The 21,482-nt window shown below is 41.4% G+C and overlaps 1 protein-coding gene across 39 annotated transcripts in view; it reads left to right on the forward strand.

Moving 5' to 3' along the window:
* The window catches only part of ank3a (ankyrin 3a), a 127,636-nt gene that overhangs the window by 84,975 nt on the left and 21,179 nt on the right, over positions 1-21,482 (forward strand). For 17 of the 39 annotated variants that reach the window (XM_034292720.1, XM_034292737.1, XM_034292738.1 and 14 more), the window contains 22 exons: positions 99-296; positions 674-772; positions 1,465-1,563; positions 1,730-1,828; positions 2,154-2,249; positions 4,391-4,463; positions 4,710-4,766; positions 7,224-7,347; positions 8,729-8,740; positions 10,878-10,980; positions 11,681-11,731; positions 14,053-14,159; positions 14,739-14,771; positions 16,635-16,859; positions 16,963-17,117; positions 17,230-17,441; positions 17,675-17,882; positions 18,060-18,156; positions 18,354-18,582; positions 18,959-19,084; positions 19,303-19,425; positions 19,918-19,947. In XM_034292720.1, the coding sequence (XP_034148611.1) occupies positions 99-296; positions 674-772; positions 1,465-1,563; positions 1,730-1,828; positions 2,154-2,249; positions 4,391-4,463; positions 4,710-4,766; positions 7,224-7,347; positions 8,729-8,740; positions 10,878-10,980; positions 11,681-11,731; positions 14,053-14,159; positions 14,739-14,771; positions 16,635-16,859; positions 16,963-17,117; positions 17,230-17,441; positions 17,675-17,882; positions 18,060-18,156; positions 18,354-18,582; positions 18,959-19,084; positions 19,303-19,425; positions 19,918-19,947 (2,556 nt within the window). The other 22 variants (XM_034292723.1, XM_034292734.1, XM_034292726.1 and 19 more) reach the window with 15 other exon arrangements.

The raw sequence follows: 21,482 nt of genomic DNA on the forward strand, positions 1-21,482 counted from the left end.
AAGTGCCTAACAGATAAATATTTGGAAAATAATATGTGAAATAGTAGAGTACACAGCGTGAGTGCTGAGTAGCTTTCTACTGTGCCTCTTCCTCTTAGAATGGCTACACACCCCTTCACATAGCTGCCAAAAAGAACCAGATGGAAATTGGGACCACCTTACTGGAGTACGGAGCAGACACCAACGCTGTGACCCGCCAGGGCATCAGCCCTGTTCACCTGGCTGCACAGGAGGGCAGTGTGGACCTGGTTTCCCTGCTGCTTGCCAAGAATGCCAACGTCAACATGGGCAACAAGGTAACACACATACCACACACACACACACACACACAGGTGTACACTGGTTAGAAACATGCACTACCAGAGAAACATGCATTACCAGATAAACATGCACTACCAGAGAAACATGCACTACCAGAGAAACATGCACTACCAGAGAAACATGCACTACTAGAGATACATGCATTATTAGAGAAACATGCACAACCGGAGATACATGCGCTACCAGAGAAACATTCACTACCAGAGGCCCATGCACTACCAGAGATACATACACTACCAGAGACACATACACTACTCGAGACACAGGCAATAGATATCTTTCTATCACTATCATTCCATTGAAAATGCGTTTAAAATATGCATGTGAGTTTCTGCACACGTTTCTCTTTCAGAGCGGTCTCACACCCCTCCACTTAGCGGCGCAGGAAGACAAAGTCAATGTGGGAGAAGTCCTGCTCAACCATGGGGCCGATGTTGACCCCCAGACAAAGGTGAAGGTCACCTGGTTTCTATGGTGACCACAGGGAACAGAGCGTACTTACCCTCACAGTTAAATGCTAAAGGGCAAAGAGATTAAACTATGCTCGTTCAACAATACATGTGTAATGTTATGGAGGTTTAAAGATATGTTTAGAGAACTGTAGTGTTGGACACACAAAACACTTTACAAGCTAAAGATTTGCATTGACTTGGTTTGCTTGCTCATAGAAATGACTAAGGAAAGACAACCACCTGCCCATACTATACACACATACATACACACATATGTTGGCAGTACTGTGTTCTCAGGAGGGGCATTAATAAAAGATAGGACACCTGAGTGGCAGGTGTTTGTGTCTGTACGTGCGTCACAGGCAGTAACCTCCCGTTTGATGCAGCAGACTGTCCACTGCCACCCCCCACACACACACTAGACAGAGACCTGCATCAGCTCAAGGTTACGCTGCTACACGCTGTGTTTGTGCTGACATTACACTTGTTCGTGGCCAAAGCTGTTTAACCTCTGCTATTTTCTGTTACGTTTCAGGTTTTGAATAAGGACGCATAGTAAAAATGTTGTGTCACACTCAGTGTTAGTTAAGCCACGTGTTCTACACCAGGGCTTCAATGTCACAAGATAAGAGGAATGAACAGTTTCCTTTCTTGCTCACTATCACCCCCCCACTTTCCTCGGTAAACACAGATGGGATACACTCCATTGCATGTGGCTTGTCACTATGGCAATGTCAAGATGGCCAACTTCCTCATCCAGAACCAGGCCAGAATAGACTCGAAAACTAAGGTAAACAACTTCATGTCTCTCCCACATGTTTTTATTGATTTTTCTGGCCCCTAGTACTCACATTTTTCATTGCTTTTACCTTTCCACACTCAATTTCTCCCAATCTGATTCCTCTTATGGTCATCTCTCTCGCCTCGCCTCCTTATCTGTCTGCCTGTGTCTGCAGAGCGGCTACACACCCCTCCACCAGGCGGCGCAGCAGGGCCACACCCACATCATCAACCTGCTGTTGCAGCACGGAGCCTCAGCCAATCAGCTGACCACGGTGAGTGAGGCACCATGGGAAAAACCTGCCAGCTCAGCAGCAATCTGTCAGATGCCCCAGTCAGCAGGGATAGGCAGACAAAAAGAACAGCAGAACATACAATATGGACATACAGTATCATCACTATGTACACACACAAACAAAACCGAATTTCACACCAAAACCCACACACACGTACAATGCACACTAACACACACACACACACACACTGTACATTCACAAAGCACAGAAATACATAACACTATTGTGTCTACACTAAAAGTCAACTAAAAACACATCCATTACAACCTATCCTTCACCCCTCCATCTTGTCCACTTTTCACAGAATGGCAACACAGCCCTGTCCATAGCCCGTCGACTTGGTTATATCTCAGTGGTTGACACTCTCAGGCCGATGACTGATGAAACCCTGACCTCAGTGGTAAGACTTTTCCCCCTCTGTCTTGGTTTCACTGAATGGTCATCGTTCTATAGGTTTGCTTGTCTTTCTGTTTGTCTGCTTGAATCTGCCTGCTTGTCTCTCTGCCTGCTTGTCTCTTTGTTTGTCTCTTTGCCCTGCCGGTTTTCCGTTCTTGATATAACTAGACCAGTGGGCCCTACAGCCATTAAAATAGCTAGTGTCAGAATATTTGTTCTGGTGTAAGATTTAACTGTAAATCTCAATGGGTGTACTGGAGTCACTGATGAAATGGAGAGTCCACTCGTCTGACATGAACACAGAACTCTGTCCGGTACTAATGGACAGGCACAGCAGCAATGGAAGCTTGAGTTGTGTTCCATTGCTGTTTAGATAGATTGCAGTAGGTAGATTGCTGGTGTAGATTACAGTGGCACACAACCAAACAATAGTCGGGTTACCACAACTTGCAGTACATCATTTGTTGCTCTGCGTTGTGTTTTGTGTGTGAGCGCGCGTGTGTGTGTGTGTGTGTGTTAAGATGCTATGATAATGCAAATCATACAGTTGATTTGCATACTTAGTGGATGTAAGTAAATACATGCAAAGCCAGGCCAGTGGTGTCTATGTACAGAATTTGTTAGAATCATCTGAGCATGTGTTTGGAGTTCCCTAACTTTACCCTAAATTGTGTTTTTATTTTATTATGTACTTTCTGATCACCAAACCCAAAAGTTTATTTCTCTGACATCAGGCCAATTCCTACCATATTGTACTACTGAAACCTTGAACACTGGATGAGTTACCTCTGTAATTATTTGGAACAACTGCAAGTGGTTCCAGGAATTCTCTCTCACACGTTTAATAATCAGGGCCATCTCTAACATGGTGAAAGGTGGTTACCTTTCCATAGGTTTGCATGTCTGTCTGCATGTCTCTTTGTCTGCTTGTCTTGGCAAGCGCCACTGATTGTAATAATATCAATGTCTTCTATAAGTGATGGAGCCCAGGCATTTGTCTTTTCAAGGGCCCAGGATTGCCCGCAATGGCCCTATTAATAATGACCTATGTGAATGCTCTATGACATGTTTAGTACTGACCTGTGTGAATGCTCTATTATATGTTTATTAGTGACCTGTGGAATGCTCTATCACATGTTTAGTACGTACCTGTCTGAATGCTTTATCACATGTTTATTAGTGACCTGTGGGAATGCTCTCTCTTATGCTTAATAGTGACCTGTGAATGCTATATCACATGTTTATAATTGACCTGTATGAATGCTCAATCACATGTTTAATAGTGACATATGTGAATGCTCTATCATATGTTTATTAGTGACTTCCATGAATGCTCTATCACATGTTTATTAGTGACTTGCATGAATGTTCTATCAAATGTTTACTAGAGACCTGTGGGAATGCTCTATCACATGTTTAGTAATGACCTGTGTGAATGCTCTATCACATGTTTAGTAATGACCTGTGTGACTGCTCTATCACGTGTTTAGTAATGACCTGTTTGACTGCTCTATCACATGTTTAGTAATGACCTGTGTGAATGCGCTATCACATGTTTAGTAATGACCTGTGTGAATGCTCTATCACATGTTTAGTAATGACCTGTGTGACTGCTCTATCACATGTTTAGTAATGACCTGTGTGAATGCGCTATCACATGTTTAGTAATGACCTGTGTGACTGCTCTACCATATGTTTAGTAATGACTTGTGCGAATGCTCTATCACATGTTTAGTAATGACCTGAGTGAATGCTCTATCACGTGTTTAGTAATGACCTGTGTTACTGCTCTATCACATGTTTAGTAATGACCTGTGTGAATGCACTATCACATGTTTAGTAATGACCTGTGTGAATGTTCTATCACATGTTTAGTAATGACCTGTGTGAATGCTCTATCACATGTTTAGTAATGACCTGTGTGAATGCTCTATCACATGTTTAGTAATGACCTGTGTGAATGCTCCAGATTGAATCTCCTAGTGCTCCTCAAATAGCCCAGGTCATTGGAAAAGAGAGACTTGATCTGTCCACGTGTCAGGAGGGATTTAATAATAGTGACACCTGGGGCCAAGTAGAGGTCACTGGGGACAGTAGCATTCATCTGAATTATTCAGGTCTGACTCTTTCCTTTTTAATCAACAGACCGCAACAGAAAAACACAAAATGAATGTCCCCGAGACCATGAACGAGTTTCTGGACATGTCAGATGATGAAGGTATGAGTGATGATGTGAACAAAACACAAAACATCCTTCATAACCCAAACTGTGCAGTCCACTGTGAGCTATCAGTGAAATGATGTGTCATGAATTAATGTGTCATGTAATCAGAGATTCTCGCCAGTTGTGCTTGACCTGTCTTTTGTGCCTTCAAAGCATGAGATTCATACATTTTGAGTAGATGTTTTTGCCATTTGATGTCTTATTAACATCCCATTTACTGTATGTATTCAAATCACACAGTCAAGGCTAATGTACGGGAAATTCTCAATGAGGACTGTATTTCAGATGTTAATGAAGGTATTTTCCAAATTTTTCTATGCAGTAGTTTGTTTTTTTTGTTCACTCTTTTCACATAACCCCATTTCACCTGTGCCTTACCTGTTGAAATGCTGACTATTTCGCCACATTCCTGATACACTGCTTCACTGACTGTCGGCTGTTGCTAGGGGTTTGCCTCGCCATCTGGATCACAACCTCTATCTCTCTGCATCCTTCCTATGATCTTGTAATATACAATAATATTTGAATCAGCAGTAAATGAGCAAAGTAAGCGCTAAACACAACTTGGGTTTGTGAGTGAGCATTTGGACTTATAAAGAGCTTTGGGACTGATATAAATCCAGTATGACCTATCAACCGTCATTCCTGAAAATCTATCCCCTGGGAATCTGTAATTTGACAGCCTTACTGAACAATCACATTACATTTGGCCAAACATTAGACCAGATAGTGTTTGCCCACAGCGCAAGCCGTGATGTGTACAGAAAAGGTTTTACATCTCTGTTAATCCCCTTATCATGGCAATCCTATTGGCCATGACAGTTCACTCCAATCCTTCAGGACCGGTCTCTCCTGTCCTGATGTAGTCAGAGTCCAGTGGCATGCTGATTCCACTATGCATTTCTTGGAACTCAAAAAGTTTATCTGGCGTGAATTTAGCGGAATCTTCAACAACACTGAAACTCTTGAATGTTTTAATTTGAAGGAGTAATAGTTTAGTGGTGTATTCAGGATAGCCTACTTTGAGAGACAAACAGATACACATGAATTGTCAGTATTGGTCAACCCTTTTGGAACGCAGACAATTTTTCAACGTCCACCCCCCTTCCCAGGAAAAAAAAACTACAAGAGGAGTTCTAGTGGGTTGTCCTTCAAAGCCTCTTTCTCCCTCCAACCGGAGTTTATCATCTGGCATAAGGGAACAATTTGTTTACGTTTTGGATTAGACTATAACATTTCCGAGCACCAACAAACCATACATACTCAAATGCGATCTCTACCGCTCTGCCTCCGTTTTAATTCGCTATTCAGTTTGCACGGATGAAGATGCTGTACGGACTGGTGGACTTTCCAAATTCAAGTGAGATGAAATGAAGCTATCGCTTAACCGCCTAGTAAACATTAGCAATGCATCTCTTGCTCTGACCTTAAACGGGTTCCACTTTTTACTTTTTCGCTCAGGGATGTGCTCTACCGGGAGTACTTGAAATAGTTTGAACTTTATTTGCAGCAGTAGACGGAACGATAGGGGTGCAAATCCGCCTCGGCACTAGCAACTGCAGCACTAGAATTTCGGGCAGACCCTGGCTTAAAGGACAGCCAAGCGGGACAGTTCAGCTTCGGGTTCTTTCAGCAGCACCGAAAGACTGCATGGCCTTTTTTTCCTACCTTACATCTCTGGATTTATCTGGGAAATTTCAACGGTTCAGCGGATAATAAAAACAAACACGAGAATATAATTTAACGGACATGGCTGTTTTTCTATGTAAGTCATGAAGACTGTATCTAGGCTGTCGAATGGAGGTGACACTGGGAATTTGTGCATGGAGTCATTTCGTAGTTGTGTTGCAGAATGCTGCGCTATTGAGTCAAATGAAATTGTAGGACGCAGGGTAGCTGATCAAGGCGGGAGAGACTTGTGTGTGTGTCTGAGAGAGAGAGAGAGAGTGTGTGTGTGTGTGTGTGTGTGTGTGTGTGTGAGAGAGAGACTGTTGGCTGAGAGGGAGAAGAGAATCGTTAATTATGGCTTGCTATGACGTTATAGTTTTCTGTAACATAGGCTATCCTGCTGCATTAGTTTTGAAAAACCCTACTCACCTCTGCCGTTCTACGATGCACTGTGTTAAAAAGATCTTGTCAAATCATTGTTGCAATTAGCTGTAGCGACATTGTAGTCCATAGGAGCCAGAGTGCGGCAGTATCTGAGGTAGGACTGCCGGGGGAGGGGCTGCGGTGGAAGAGTGAAGTGTTGCAGGCTGGAGTCGGACGAAAGGGAGAAGGATATAGTACATTGTCGCGGAAAAGATTGCTATGTTTTTTTTCTCCTCATAATCTAGGTGCTCTTGCTGCTTGAGATCTGCTAGCGTTTAAGTCATTTCGCTTTTGGCTTGGAGTGTCAATACAAACTGCGTGTGTTTTTACTAGACAGGAGAGCTATGCTGCAAATAGCTTTAGTATCTCAAAGCTAATGGACTTAATTAATGGACTTCATTAGCTTATGAATAGATTGTAACAGATTTATTTCCATGTCAATAATATACAGTAGCCTAGACTTATTAGTGTTGATGCTGTTTTTATCTTCATTATAGCCCAATGAGTAGCCTAGCCCACCACCTGAGCAAAGGGGTGTAGGACAGTGGTCCACGAACACAGATACATTATTCCAGGCCTCTGATAATGAAGTGGTGGGGCTGCTCTAGGAGCACTGCAACACTCTTGCCCGCTTTTCCTTTGAATTAATTTGTTTTCCACCAGGTGAAGATGCAATGACTGGCGACACTGACAAATATCTGAGGCCCCAGGACCTAAAGGAGTTGGGGGACGACTCTCTCCCGCAGGAGGGCTACATGGGCTTTAGCATAGGAGTCCGCTCAGCAAGGTATGTAACCCAGTTATCAAAGTTTCCTTTCATGCCAAATTGGCTTTCCCTATTGGGGTGATTCCGGTGTGACATTTCACACTAGCAGCCAGGTTCTCCCTATATTGGCTTTTGCTACATTGTTGTGAGAGCTGGGAAGATGTTTGTGATACCATACAAAGACATGTTACCGACATGTGTGCTGTCAAATGGTACGGCCCTGAGTTGTCAAAGCACTCGGACCTGCTTTCTGATAGTAGGGGTTTATGAGCCACGCTACAACGTGTTTGAGTGTTGTATTAAACGTGTTTACCTCTGGTTCCACATGACATCGTGAACCTCATGTGGGATTATTTTTTGGTTTGTTGTCATTGGTACCTACACTTATACCTAGTGCTTCCTTTTGTCAGATATGTACTCTATTCAAATAGAGGATAACTACCTGTAGGCGGTAAGTTGAGTGCCCAGAGGCAAAATGGATGAAATATAAAACACATCACTACATTAGACAAGTATTGTGTAGCCCACAGCACATCATTGGCCATCTATTGTGGTGCCTCTGACAGCTGGCAAATGCATGGTGATGGTTGACTGACTAAAAACAACAACAGTGGCAGGACGAGGCACACTGGAACAAAACGGCCAAACACAGAACTGCTGTTTGACACATCATGAAAAGAATGTTAGATCAGCTTTTAGGCTATAATGGGTGATCTGAGATGTTCATAATGTTTGTCACATCATGTCGAAAAGTCAATATAAGGCATGAACTCATTTCAGCCTTTATCTGTGATGAATTAAGGCCAGCGGTTTGAATAAGGCTGTGTCATATTGACAGTCTTTTGAGAAGCTGTCGGAAGTTAAGGTCTACAAATCCCTAAAGCCGTTAGTAAAGTTCACAGGGATGACGGTCACAATCAACTGCTTTTTCTGAAAAGGTATTGTATTTATTAACTTGACAATATGCCTTAATTGAGTGTGTTTGCAGTGCTAGAAATGTTACGAGCTCTTTGTTTCAGTCAATTAGGCCTATTCTATTTATTATTACATTTGGTGCCGAGCATCTATCTTTTTCGCTTATCTTTCTGTTTATGACATCCCTTTGCATGATTTGCTCTCCACCTGGCCCACACAAACACGCGCACGCACACCCACACACACACACATATACACACACACCCACACACACACATATACACACACATACACACACACACATATACACACACATACACACACACACACAGGATGGAAGCCCATACACAATGCAAAAACAGAGCACCAAAGTCACATAAATATAAAAACGCAGCACCCTCTGCTTTGACATTTTCAAAATGCTTCGCTTTTCACCACTCTGTTCTACTTTTCTTTTTTCTTTCTTGCACTCTGTTTCTTACTGTAGCCCTAGGATCAGGTAAGAGCAGAAGCACATTTCACCAAACATACAGTATCTCCCTTCTCTGACCCATCCTTTGTGCGTTTTAATTCCGTCATGAACTATTGTCAGTCTTTGTGTGGTATACTTATCCTACATTTCTTGGTGACTATTCATTTTGAACTCACTAATATTTTTCATTGATACATTCACCTTATTTTGTCATCTGTCAATATAATCCCCTCATCATTTGCAAGTAATATTTAACACAAGTCGATATAGCGTATACGATGTATGGTGCAGTTTGAGGTGACACCTCCTCTTTTAGATTTTGACTACTTTATGTAACTTCCAGGGATCAATATGTTTGAGTCCATATTTAATCAATCTTAATCTAACAGGATTACAGCATTGCTTATTAAGGGATTTGAGACATTATAATCCTCAAGTTATCCTATAAAATGACCACTGTTGACCACTATGAAAGATGCCTCAATTGCTTGATGTCTGACAATCCCACAATTACCTCTCAGGCAGAAAACAAAGCAATGACAGTCTGGTGCACGGGCACACACACACATAACCACATACATAACCACATACATAACCACATACACAACCACATACATAACCACATACATAACCACATACAAAACCACATACACAACCACATACATAACCACATACATAACCACATACACAACCACATACATAACCACATACATAACCACATACATAACCACATACACAACCACATACATAACCACATACATAACCACATACACAACCACATACATAACCACATACATAACCACATACATAACCACATACACAACCACATACATAACCACATACACAACCACATACATAACCACATACACAACCACATACACAACCACATACATAACCAACCAAGTTACTTTGCATCTGTATGATGTATCACAGAGCAACGATGCCAAATTGGCAATGATCGACATGACCAACTCTTTAAGCTAACACAGATAAGCAAATATTTTTTTCTGGAGGAAGTAACACTGCCTCATCTGAAATGTAGGCTACGTTGAGGGAGAATGAGCGTGAAGGAGAAGGCAGTGAGAAATGGGCAGTGTTCAGAGTAGCAAAGAGGGTACAGGGACAGAGGCAGATTGATCAAGGCCCCTGACAGGCATGAAATGGTAAAGAAAGAAGCCGGAAGGAGAACGTGAGGGATTCAGGGGGAAGACTTCCAGAGCAGCCATGAAAATGGAACTGTTAAACAACTCTGGAGAAATAAAACAAAATGAAATTGAATTGGAGAGGGAGAGAAGGGAAGAAAGGGTAACAAGGAGGTCGGAAAGGACAGCTGTGAAGAACAAACACTGACTGCACCACAGAGAGCAGGCAAAGCAGAGTTGTGATGGCGGTCCATTCAGGCCAAGTGGAGTTGCTTAGAGACTACAGCTGCACTGCTGAATAAAAGGCTTCTCTCTGTGCTGAATAGCATGCCAACTGAAACACACTGAGCTCTGCAGTTATCCTCTTGCTCTCTATATACACACACACATACACACTTCTGAATAGGTTATGCCCACTTCTTAAAGAGAGCACCTCCAGTCTTTTTGTACACTTATGAACAGTGTAGTGCTACTCAGTAAAACAGGCAAATGTGAGAAAAAGCTTAAGGGGGAGAAGCTTATTGCTCACCTTCGGCATCAATGACAGACAGACATCACAACACAGCAGACTGCAGTAAGACTGACCATCTCTGTAGCACACAAACTATTCGAGTGTTCTGGGAAATTCAAAACATACCTTTGCCCCTCCTGACCCTAATGTTGAATTGCATTAGGTACATTTAAAGCCCCAGTACAGCTGTTTTGGAAAAAAAACTATTTTTTAACATCCATATTCATGACACACAGACACACTTACTTTATCTCAGCCTGTGTCTCTGTTGCATTCTCAATAAAAAAAAACGGACTGACCTCACTCTTTATCATCACTGAAATACAGTATACCTATCTATACCCAGTTGTGGGGACTCATATTGTTCTGCTCTATATACTGTACAGAAGCAAATTAAGTTCCCTGGAGGTTGCAAGTAGTAATTTTTTATTTTATTTTGCTTTTGCTTTTCTTTTGTCTTTGGCCTCGCTGTACATTGTCACCCGCTGTGTGTGACATTTAAACAACCCAGCCTACGCTCCTTCAGTTCGGATAGGTCCAACACCCTCAACCGCAGCTCCTACGCACGGGACAGCATGATGATCGAGGAGATCCTGGCCCCAACCAAGGACACGGTACGGCCTTCTGACACCCTCATTCCGCCGTCCCCTTTTCCCCATTCTCTGGTCTGTCCACTTTGCGTTGTCACTCTCGGTTGCTCTGTGTCACTTTCGTCCTGATTTCTGCTCCATGCTCTGTCTCTCTCAAGAGCAGTGCATGAACATTTTATGTGAACTCTGAGATTGAGTCAGTGATGAATTTAGCTTTACCCTGAGTTGCGATCACTGTTTATTTCTAGGTGCCAATTTTGGGGCACCTTTAGTTTGTCTGGCAAGAGCTTATTCAAACTTCCTTGCAGCCTTGTTAGTTTTCCATCTTCCTTGGAAAGAACTACACTGCAGGTTTTGTCCTAGAAGATGTTTTGGTGGAAGATTGCACGAGCTAAAACATGAACTTTAACCTGATGTACTCTAAACATGATTTTTAACTTTAATTACATCATGTTCGATAAACACATTCTTAGGACTTGTGACTATAGAAGGCCAAAATACGGATAGCTTCCACACCTCTTGCAAGTCAAGCAAAATATTTGGCCAAGGTTGTCTTTGTGATAGCATCACAGTTTGCAGACATTATGGGAAAAGCCACTGCAACATCTTCTCTATGAAAGTTCTTACAAGCTAATTACTAGGGACTCTCCATGCTCTACTACTGTTATTTTTGTATGAGATAAGTCCCTATGTGATATTTCATCTGCCTCTCTTTCCTTTAAAGCTTCAGAGTGTCTGTAAAGACCTTTCCTACTTGGTTGACCCTCTTAATAAGGTATATAATGTCAAAGGTTTCCTCGGTCTGCTCATTCTCCATTTCAGATTCCATTCATATTTGTTTGAGGTCTTAAATTATAATTTCATTCATTGGTTCTAATTCCAGTCAATGTGTGGACATTATGTGATACCTATGCTAGGTATCACATAATGTCACAATTTGTGCTAGCCCATGTATCCATGATATAGCTTACAAGTGTGATTGGTGTTGGTCTTGGTTATGATTATTTCTTTCTCACACTTCTACTATATTTAAAAAATAATAATTTCCAGTAAGCAGTTCACTGTTGGTCTACATGTTGTTGTTAAAGAACTATGTGACCAACATTTTTTGGTTATTTCTATTGAAGAAGCTCCTTTTGTGTGCCTTTATACTCTACAAACTTGCTGGCCCCTTAGTTGAGAGAAAGAGCGTGTGAAGCAACCACTTTTGCAAGCAGCTCTCTCTGCTGGATAAAACAAGAACAATACCACTTAAATGTAAATAATTCATTTAAAACATCTCCAACATTCTCAATATATCTGGTTGGCAACCAATTTGCATACTTCATAGCTATGGTGCATATACAAGGTTCAGATTTACTGTATGTAATGGTAAATTAAATACCACATTTTTTGGGGGGTGCTAAAACCATGGTACATTTTTGTAAGGATCATGTGGATCAAACTAAGCACATAAAACGTCTAGAGCTGAAATTAAGTTTACCGGAACAAATCTATTATGACATCATTTTCAATTAATGTGACCCGTAATCAACAGCTTGTCTTAAAAATGCACTCGATCTTAAGCAAAACAAATGTATAACAAATATTATTTGTAACTCATCTGTAACATCACAGAAATTGCAATATGTGTAAGAAATCATACTAATTGCAAAATCCAGAACATTTCAAACTAAGCAGATGATACAGTATTCAAGAAACTGGGAACCGGGTTGGCTCGTGAGCACCATTTTCAAAACAACAGTTTTTTTATACAAACGTTTTTACTATACTGTATAAATACAAGCATAAATGATGGGAAGACATCTGCAGTTAATGTTTTTAAGTTAAGGCTTCGAATGTTTATTTGACAAATTTGACAAATAACCCATTCAAACATTCTCTTCAGTCCATCTGTCAGTTTACATTGACTTGTAAATGTCATACCTGCTTTTGACACTCGGCACCATCCCTCACACCCTGAACCACCAGACTAGCAAATACTACCCCGGTCTCATTCGGTAAGGGAAGGGAAAGAGGAGAGACGTTGTGTCAATGTTTGAAATTCGGTCATGTAACGTTAGAGGCAGGCTGGTACACAGTACACCATTAAGATGAAATGCTTTGTGGGAAATACAATCCTATATTTTTACAATATGAAAAAGGTGGGAAAACATATGCACTCTAAATAAAATTGTCTGCTTAATGACTTAATGATAATGGTAAATTACCGGCCTTACAGTTTTTATATTTCTGGTTGGGAGAGAATTTAGACGCAGCTCTGTGGGGTCTTGGGCAGTCCCAGACTAAATAAAATATTGGTCCCTTGTAGTTGAAAATGATCTCAGCCAATGAATCGGCCAAGAAGACATGTTCAGCAGTGAATTATCTCATATATTTAAAAAAAACATTTTATATACACTGACTCGAGGAGCCGTATTATTATATAATTATTATATTCTGAGCGAGAGGTCAAGATAACTTGAAAGAATATGTATACTGCTTGCTATAAAAATCTTGGCCGACCAAGATCCTAACGACCCGAACAGCCGACTAAATGGGGCCAACCCTTGTATCAGACTTACTGGCAGCAACATGACATCAAGTGATCTGCTGGTTCTTATTGTGGTTTTTAGTTAGAAATGTATTTGTTTGAGGAAAAGGTTTGAGTGCTAACGTGTACCTAGTTATGTGTTAATTTCGGAACTTTTGTTTCAGCCAACCATACTGCTCCGCAGAAAATTAAGAGACCACTCCACCTTTTTCTTTCCTTCACAAAAAAGTCGAAAAGGAAGGTTTTGAGTGAGAAACAGAAGGGTTTAAATTGAACGCTTCTGTTCAAAACATTCAACTTTTTTGGAAAGGATAAGAAAGAATAAGAAAAAGGTGCAGTGGTCTCTTCATTTTTTCCAGAGCTGTATGCGAGTTCTGTGTTACTTGTTTGTATGGAGAAATATCCTCTTATCTGTGTAAGAAAGGAATGCATGCCGAAGGTCATAAAATGGATCACCTCTTCTGTCTGTCTTAGTGAAGGTCCACATCAGCTGAGTTTGTAAACCAAATAACCTCTGCCATGTCTCACCTGTCGGCATTTGTTCTGTATTGGCTGTTGTATAGCACCTGGCTGTAACTCGGGACTATGATGCAGACTGTCTGAGGCGCTATAGCTGGACCCCAGACACCATTGACCACAGCAACACTGTGTCCAGCCCCATTCACTCAGGGTAAGAGCCAGCCTTCTGAGATACTAATATACGGTTGTCGTTTCTGTATTCTGTTGTGCTCTTTCAATTTGTTCTGCCACAATCATGTTTATTTATTTAATTTTTTATTGGAAATGCTGTCGACAGTCCAATGTCTTGGGCTTATTAAAGATGGAGAATACATCTCATGTTTTATCAGGGATAATGTGCTGAGAGCAGGTGCAAGGTTCTATTTGCCTCTGGTTGCTTTAATTTGAATGTGTGATAGGCTACTAGTTGTTAAAGTGAACTTTCAATTGAACTATTATTTGTATTGATTAAACTGAAATGTTTGCACACAATACATATTGTGTCTTGCATTAGTGTATTTGTAGGAATCTGTCTTGTCCTTTTTGTTATATGTTCCTATTTCTGTTACATGTTATGCCACAAGCATTTATTGATTTCTGCCCTTTCCAATATGCAACATTTTTCTGTTTACTTTTATTTCAGGTCTTTCTTTCTTTTTTATCTTTTCTTTTTTCTTACATGACTAAATGTGTCAGCCCCTGAAGAACAGAATATATTGTGCCGTATTACTAAATCTAGTTTATTTTGCAGCTTGTCCTCCCCGCTCCCTCAGTATGACTCCAGGTGATGATTGTGTCTGGTGATGTCACCATGATGTCACCGTGATGTCACAGTTTTCACTACTTCCTCTTTCCTCTCTGTGCTTGTTTCATCTGTGTGGTCTGGTTTGTCATTTACACTATGTAGCTGTAGTACTAGTGATGTGTTTGGGATTTTCTCACTAAGGTGCCATTCCACAGCGCATATATGGATAAAGACACGTAAGAATCAATCAGCAAGTCTGCAAAGTGCCCTCATGGACCTATCCCTAGTCAATGCCATACTTAGGCAAACATTCATGTTTATACCATGTGGACCATCAAATACACCATTAAATGGGCAAAGGGCTCTACTTTTATCGATTTCAATGATATTTTACAAAAACACATTTACTTGAACAGTAACAGAATGATGGCACATTTTCAGTGAAGGGGGTTTTTGTAAAATATTGCGCCGAAAATGATAAAAAGTTGTCCTTATGCATAGAGTTGAATAGTTTGTTTAACTTTGCTTTCATTGTTTTTTGATTTTAACATGCTTATTAAAGTATAAAATCTGAGTGTTAGTATTAGCTACTGTGGAATTGCTCTGTATAGAACATGTCAATTAGAGTTGGGCGGTATCCAGACTGCCTTTACAGTAATTACAGCACACACACACACACACACACACACACAAAAGCACTCACAACTAAACGATATAGAAGCCAATTGGGCTCCTATTACCAGAATGTTAACAGCATTAGCACAAGTTGTAACAATTTAACATAGAGCCTTCTGGCTTCTAATGCAAAACAACATAAACTAATTGCAGAAAGGCAATCCAGCTCATTATGTTACTATAGGTAGTAGCTGGGTTTGGACAATTTACAGTAGAAAGAGAACAAGAGGCATTGTGAAACAGCATATACTGTAGGCTATTTGTGTGGAGTTACACAGCCATAACATAGATAAAAGTAAGCAAATTAAAAGACAAGACGGCAGTGCAGTGGCAGTTGTACAGGTAACCTGAACTTCACAAACATGATGTAGTAAGCTAATTAAATCAGCCACTTAGCTGAATACGATTTTAAAACAAATACCAATTTACGCCAAATGACTTGTGAGTAGCGCAACAGTCAGTACCAAAATTTGGTAAGCATAATTAAATATTTTACAGGTCAACTAAAGAACATCTTCCTAAATATCCCTGGATAAAATATAAACTGTATACCGCCCAAGCCTATTGTGTATGGTTTTAGGTTAGAGACTATCCCTAACAACTCAGCCATCACAGTATGTCACGCTGAATGAAAATGTAGGGTATTTAGTGTCTTTATCTCAGTAAGATTGTGTCTTTTTCATTTAACATTCCTTTGTTTGTTCTGCTAATAACATACTGGTGCCAGTTCACAAAATTAATGGGACGCCCAAACTGCATTAATTTAATCTCATGTAATAAATGAAATATTAAGAATATCTTATCATTTTCTGAAGTAATCAGGATTCTGTCTGGGTTGAAACATTTGTGAGGGTGTTTAATATCCTTGATCACTGCTTTAGAGCAATTGAGCTTGGTAGGAAACTCATCTTTGCCCTATTTAATGACCTCCCAAGTTCTTTGCAGATTCAGTGTCTTGTGGTTACATTAACCTCAAACTGTCAGAGGTGAGACCTGCCAAGTTTGAAAACTCAAAGCACCATCTCCTGTCAGTCCGTCTGTCCGTCTGTCTTTTCCTCTAGTATTTCCTTTCCACTCTCTCAATCTTTTTAATGTGTTTGACTGTACAGTTGTCAAAGCATGGGATTCGTTCGTCTCACCTGTCAGTAGTTATGGGCTCTCTCTTTGGTCCTGCTTTCCCCATCCCCGTCTAATGTTTGTATTACTAAACCGATCGTTGCACCGCAGATTCCTGGTCAGTTTTATGGTGGATGCCCGTGGCGGGTCCATGAGAGGAAGCCGAAGCAATGGCATGCGTATCATCATCCCGCCCCGGAAGTGCACAGCTCCGACCCGGATCACCTGCCGCCTGGCCAAGAGGCACAAGCTGGCGTACCCCCCGCCCATGGTGGAGGGAGAGGGCCTCGTCAGCCGTCTGGTGGAGGTCGGCCCTGCGGGAGCCCAGTTTTTGGGGTAGGGTTTTCTTTAATGTCACCGTCGTTTGTGGCCTTTGAACGTGAAGCGCTTTCATCTCTAACAGGGCTAACTATTTGAGGGTTTTTCTGTTCGGTTCTAGACCCGTGATCGTGGAGATTCCTCATTTCGGCTCCATGCGGGGCAACGAAAGGGAGCTGATTGTGCTCCGGAGTGACAACGGTGACACTTGGAAGGAGCACCAGTACGACTGTCACCCAAGTGACATTACGGACATTCTCAACGGAATGGACGAAGGTATGTTACACACAGGACCATGCCACTAACGTAACCATCTCCTCTCTCGGACACACCGATCTTTTCTTCATCCTCCGCATATACGTAACATGCTGAACGTGTGTTTGCAAAGAACTGGACACGGATGCGGAGCTGGAGAAGAAGCGGATCTGTCGAATCATCACCAGGGACTTCCCCCAGTACTTTGCGGTGGTGTCCAGGATCAAGCAGGAGAGTAACCACATGGGTCCAGAGGGTGGGACTCTGTCCAGCCAGACGGTGCCCATGGTTCAGGCCTCGTTCCCACAGGGGGCACTTACCAAGAAGATACGTGTTGGCCTGCAGGTCTGAAGACAATCAGTTAACTGTCATCCAGGCACTTGTCTTTGTTATGTGTTAGGCTTTACGTTTTTACATTCGATTCCAACGTTCGGGTTGAATGCATGGTTTTAAAATCATAATAAGTTGGCTACATTGATCTCATTTGGATTTCTCTTAACATGACTTTCTTATGAAATATATTCGGGTTCAGGATTTCTGGATGTATGTATGCAAATTTGAATGAATTTGCCTTTCAGGCTCAGCCTGTCCCAGACAACATGGTGAGGAATCTCCTTGGCAACAGGGCCACCTTCAGCCCTATCGTTACCGTTGAGCCTAGGAGGAGAAAGTTTCACAAGCCCATCACCATGACGATCCCTGTCCCACCCCGATCTGCAGAGGGCCACCCCAGTGGACACAGGGGGGACTCCACCCCCTGCCTGCGCCTTCTTTGCAGCATTACAGGCAAGTCCACCTAGATATTCTGAACAGCCTCTGGAACCTATGGAAATTGGTTCAGACATTCAATGATAACGAGTTTCACTCCTACTTGGAGACAAGATGGAAGAACAGGGTTTGCAGTAGGTGGATGTTGGCTAACCAGGGATGGGGATTTGTCTTTTCTTTTGGTTTTCCATATAGGTGGAACATCTCCTGCCCAGTGGGAGGACATCACAGGGACCACTCCCCTGTCCTTTGTCACAGACTGTGTTTCCTTCACCACAAACGTGTCGGCCAGGTAAATGCTTTCTCAGATGTTCTGAACTGCCTAACATGCTGCCCAAGTGTGGCTTTTCTTGCAAATTATTTAGAACTGCATACACATCTTTTTGATTCAAACCATGTAGTCATTTTAATCCCAATGTCACACTTAATTCATAGAAAAACCCTTATGACCTCCTCAACCAAGCTCATCTGTTTCTACCTAATCCCCAGGTTTTGGCTTGCGGACTGTCACCAGATTCCTGAGACGGTCGGTCTGGCCTCTCAGTTATACCGGGAGCTGATCTGTGTGCCATACCTGGCCAAGTTTGTGGTGTTTGCCAAGATGAACGATCCTGTGGAGTCACGCCTCCGCTGCTTCTGTATGACAGACGACAAGGTAGACAAGACTCTGGAACAGCAGGAGAACTTTGAGGAGGTGGCCAGGAGCAAGGACATCGAGGTGGGTCTAGTGCTTCGTCTTGTTGAATCGTTAGTCACCTGACGCCAGCTCTGGGCCAATCCGAAACAGGAGAAGAATTTGCTAGGAAAAAAGTCAACAATAGCGAGAAGAGGCTATTTCTTGCGCGTGTGAGAAACTGTTTGTCTAGACTGTGTTCCCTGCTGGGAAGTAGTGTAAGCGTGATCATCGCTTATTGGGACGAGCTACTAATTGCTATTGCGTGCAGTCTTAGCGCTAAGCGCCTATACGTGCCCAACCCTTTACTTGCACCCACACACTCACTCACACCCATACACCAGATGTGTTGACAAGAGGAGAGACGAGCACAGATTCATGGTTGATCTGAATTAACATGCTCTTGTTAATAATTTCACAGGTGTTAGAGGGCAAGCCTATCCATGTGGATTGCTATGGCAACTTATCTCCTCTAATCAAGAACGGGCAGCAGCTGGTCTTCAACTTCTTCTCTTTCAAAGAGAACCGACTTCCTTTCAATGTGAAGGTAGATTCATGTTTCACCCTCCTCTTATAAGGTCACAGATTTCTTAGAGGTGTGCAAGAGGATGATCGTTCTTTGAGAATACAGACGTTGTAAACTCTGAGGCTTATTTCCTTTTTTGTCAGGTTCACCCTTTTTTAAGAAACTAGAAAAAGAAAACTATGTGAATTGTTTATATAAAAATGTATTTATTATTGTTCTTTTTTTTTTTTACTTCTTAGATCAGAGACATAGGCCAAGAACCATGCGGTCGACTTTCCTTCTTGAAAGAGCCGAAAACCACTAAAGGTCTTCCACAGACTGCTATATGCAATTTAAATATCACACTGCCAACTCATAAGAAGGTAGGTTATGTATCTGAAGTGTATTTTCTCCGGTTCATATCATGTCATCCTATTGTACAGTAAATTATTCGAAAGGCAAAGTTCGTTAACTGCAGCAATGCTCAGCTGAGAGGTTGAACTCTGTTTGGTTAGAATGCCTGTTGCTTGTGTCTTTTATCTGTATTTTTGCCAATGCCAATTATATGCCCCTACAATACAAACATTTACTCATGCACATTGTACTACTCATTTGCTTGGCTCAAAGTTGGGGAGAGTAATGGTCCTATGTTATGGTGGCATTTCCCTTTTTTCAAAATCCAGAACAATATCGCTGTGCCTTTTGCTGCTTTTCTGGGTCTTTGGTGGGCTGTGGACTATTTTATTCCATGTCTTGCTCCCCTCAGCTGCTCCATTCTCATTTCCTGATGTTTATTTCCACCCCCACCCATTATAAACCACCCGCTGTCCATTGTGTCATCTTTCCCCTTTTCTGCAATGCATCTTGGGAACCAGGACATGATGGAGTCTGATCCTGATGATGAGGTAAATGCATGATTATTCATCGCTTGGACTGCTTTGTTGTTTTTCCGTTGCTTTATTGTCGTGGTTGCTTGCATCAACAGTGTACAGTATATGAATGTTTGGTGATTATCGTTATTTGATTGATGATTTATAGAGGCATTCGCAGCAGATAGTAGTCTATATCATTGGTGAGAAGTAAACTGACTTTGTGTAATGCATGAAGGACTGTTCAGTTCAACAAGATCCATTATTCTCACTCCAAGCCAAGTGGAGCAAAATGTTCACCACCCCGGCTTATTTTCCATATCTTTCTTTCCATATATGATCAGTAGGTTAATACAAAACCCCATGTCCCCACAATATAGGTATAGAAGTTAGTGTGGTGGCAGATTGTCCACAGCTTGGCACAAAAAAAACATTCCAAATTGGCTGCAGTGGAGTGAACGTCAAAATCTGTGGAATTTTTAACAAATCAAAATACTGTGAGGCATAGCTTCAAATGAAGTGGTGTTCCCAACATTTGATAATGTAATCAAACATGTCCATAATATCCAGTCTATCCTAAGCCAGTCACTTTATATTATAAAGGAGAAGCTAACCAGCTAGTAGTGTAAAACACTAAATGCAATGTTTCTTTAATAATCTGGCAAGCTAGCTACTGTAGTAACATTAGGACAGCTAACCATCTGGCTCAACTGGTCCACAACAATGTTACAATGTAGCGATAAGTGCTTGGATGCACAAGTAACGGGTAGGATGGTTTTATGGGAGATGATTGGTTGATAAACTAAGCCGATTAAGTTTTGTGCCGGACATTTTCCATAATTTCTTTTTGTTAAACAGAGGTTAAACGAAGTTTCATACCTTGTTCTAAAATACCTTCTGCGTATTTGTGCAGACCTGCCTGGGAACGCGTTTAGGTGGCAGATAGAAGTGGAGCAATCACTTCGTACTGTCTGCTACTCCAGTTTTGTTGTGATTTTAGGAATTTGTATCACCCAAGACAAATATTTCATTTATTTTGCATGAGGAAAACTCAATATAATCCAGCCAGCAAAGGATTACAAGAATGTTGAATGTTTTATAGCTATATCTCAGTGTTTCACATCATACATATACAAGAACATTCTTCCATAACTAATGATGAAGTGTCTCCTCCTCTTTAGATAATTTATTTTAGAGATCAGCTGCATTCTTAATGTTAGCTTGTCGAAATTTCAACTGAGAATACCAAATGGATTGATCACAAATTTGAATGTGTTTCTTCTGAATGCAATTTATAAATGTACTTGAAATCACGGTACCAAGTTCACACTCAATCTATCCAATCAGAGGAATGCATATATTTCTTTGTCATCATTTGGTGACTTACACCACTCTCCTTGCAGTGTCTGCTGCTTCCACAACATTGACTCCCACCTGTCAAAATGCATCATCTGGATTTTATTGCAATATAACAAAACGGGGCAAAATTCTAAAAAGTAAACATACCTCTTTGGCCGTCAAAGTCCAAATTATATTTTATGTCAAAACATCTTTTGTTGTTTTTGTTGTTG

Source organism: Esox lucius, chromosome 6, assembly GCF_011004845.1.
Source record: "Esox lucius isolate fEsoLuc1 chromosome 6, fEsoLuc1.pri, whole genome shotgun sequence".
NCBI lineage: Eukaryota > Metazoa > Chordata > Actinopteri > Esociformes > Esocidae > Esox > Esox lucius.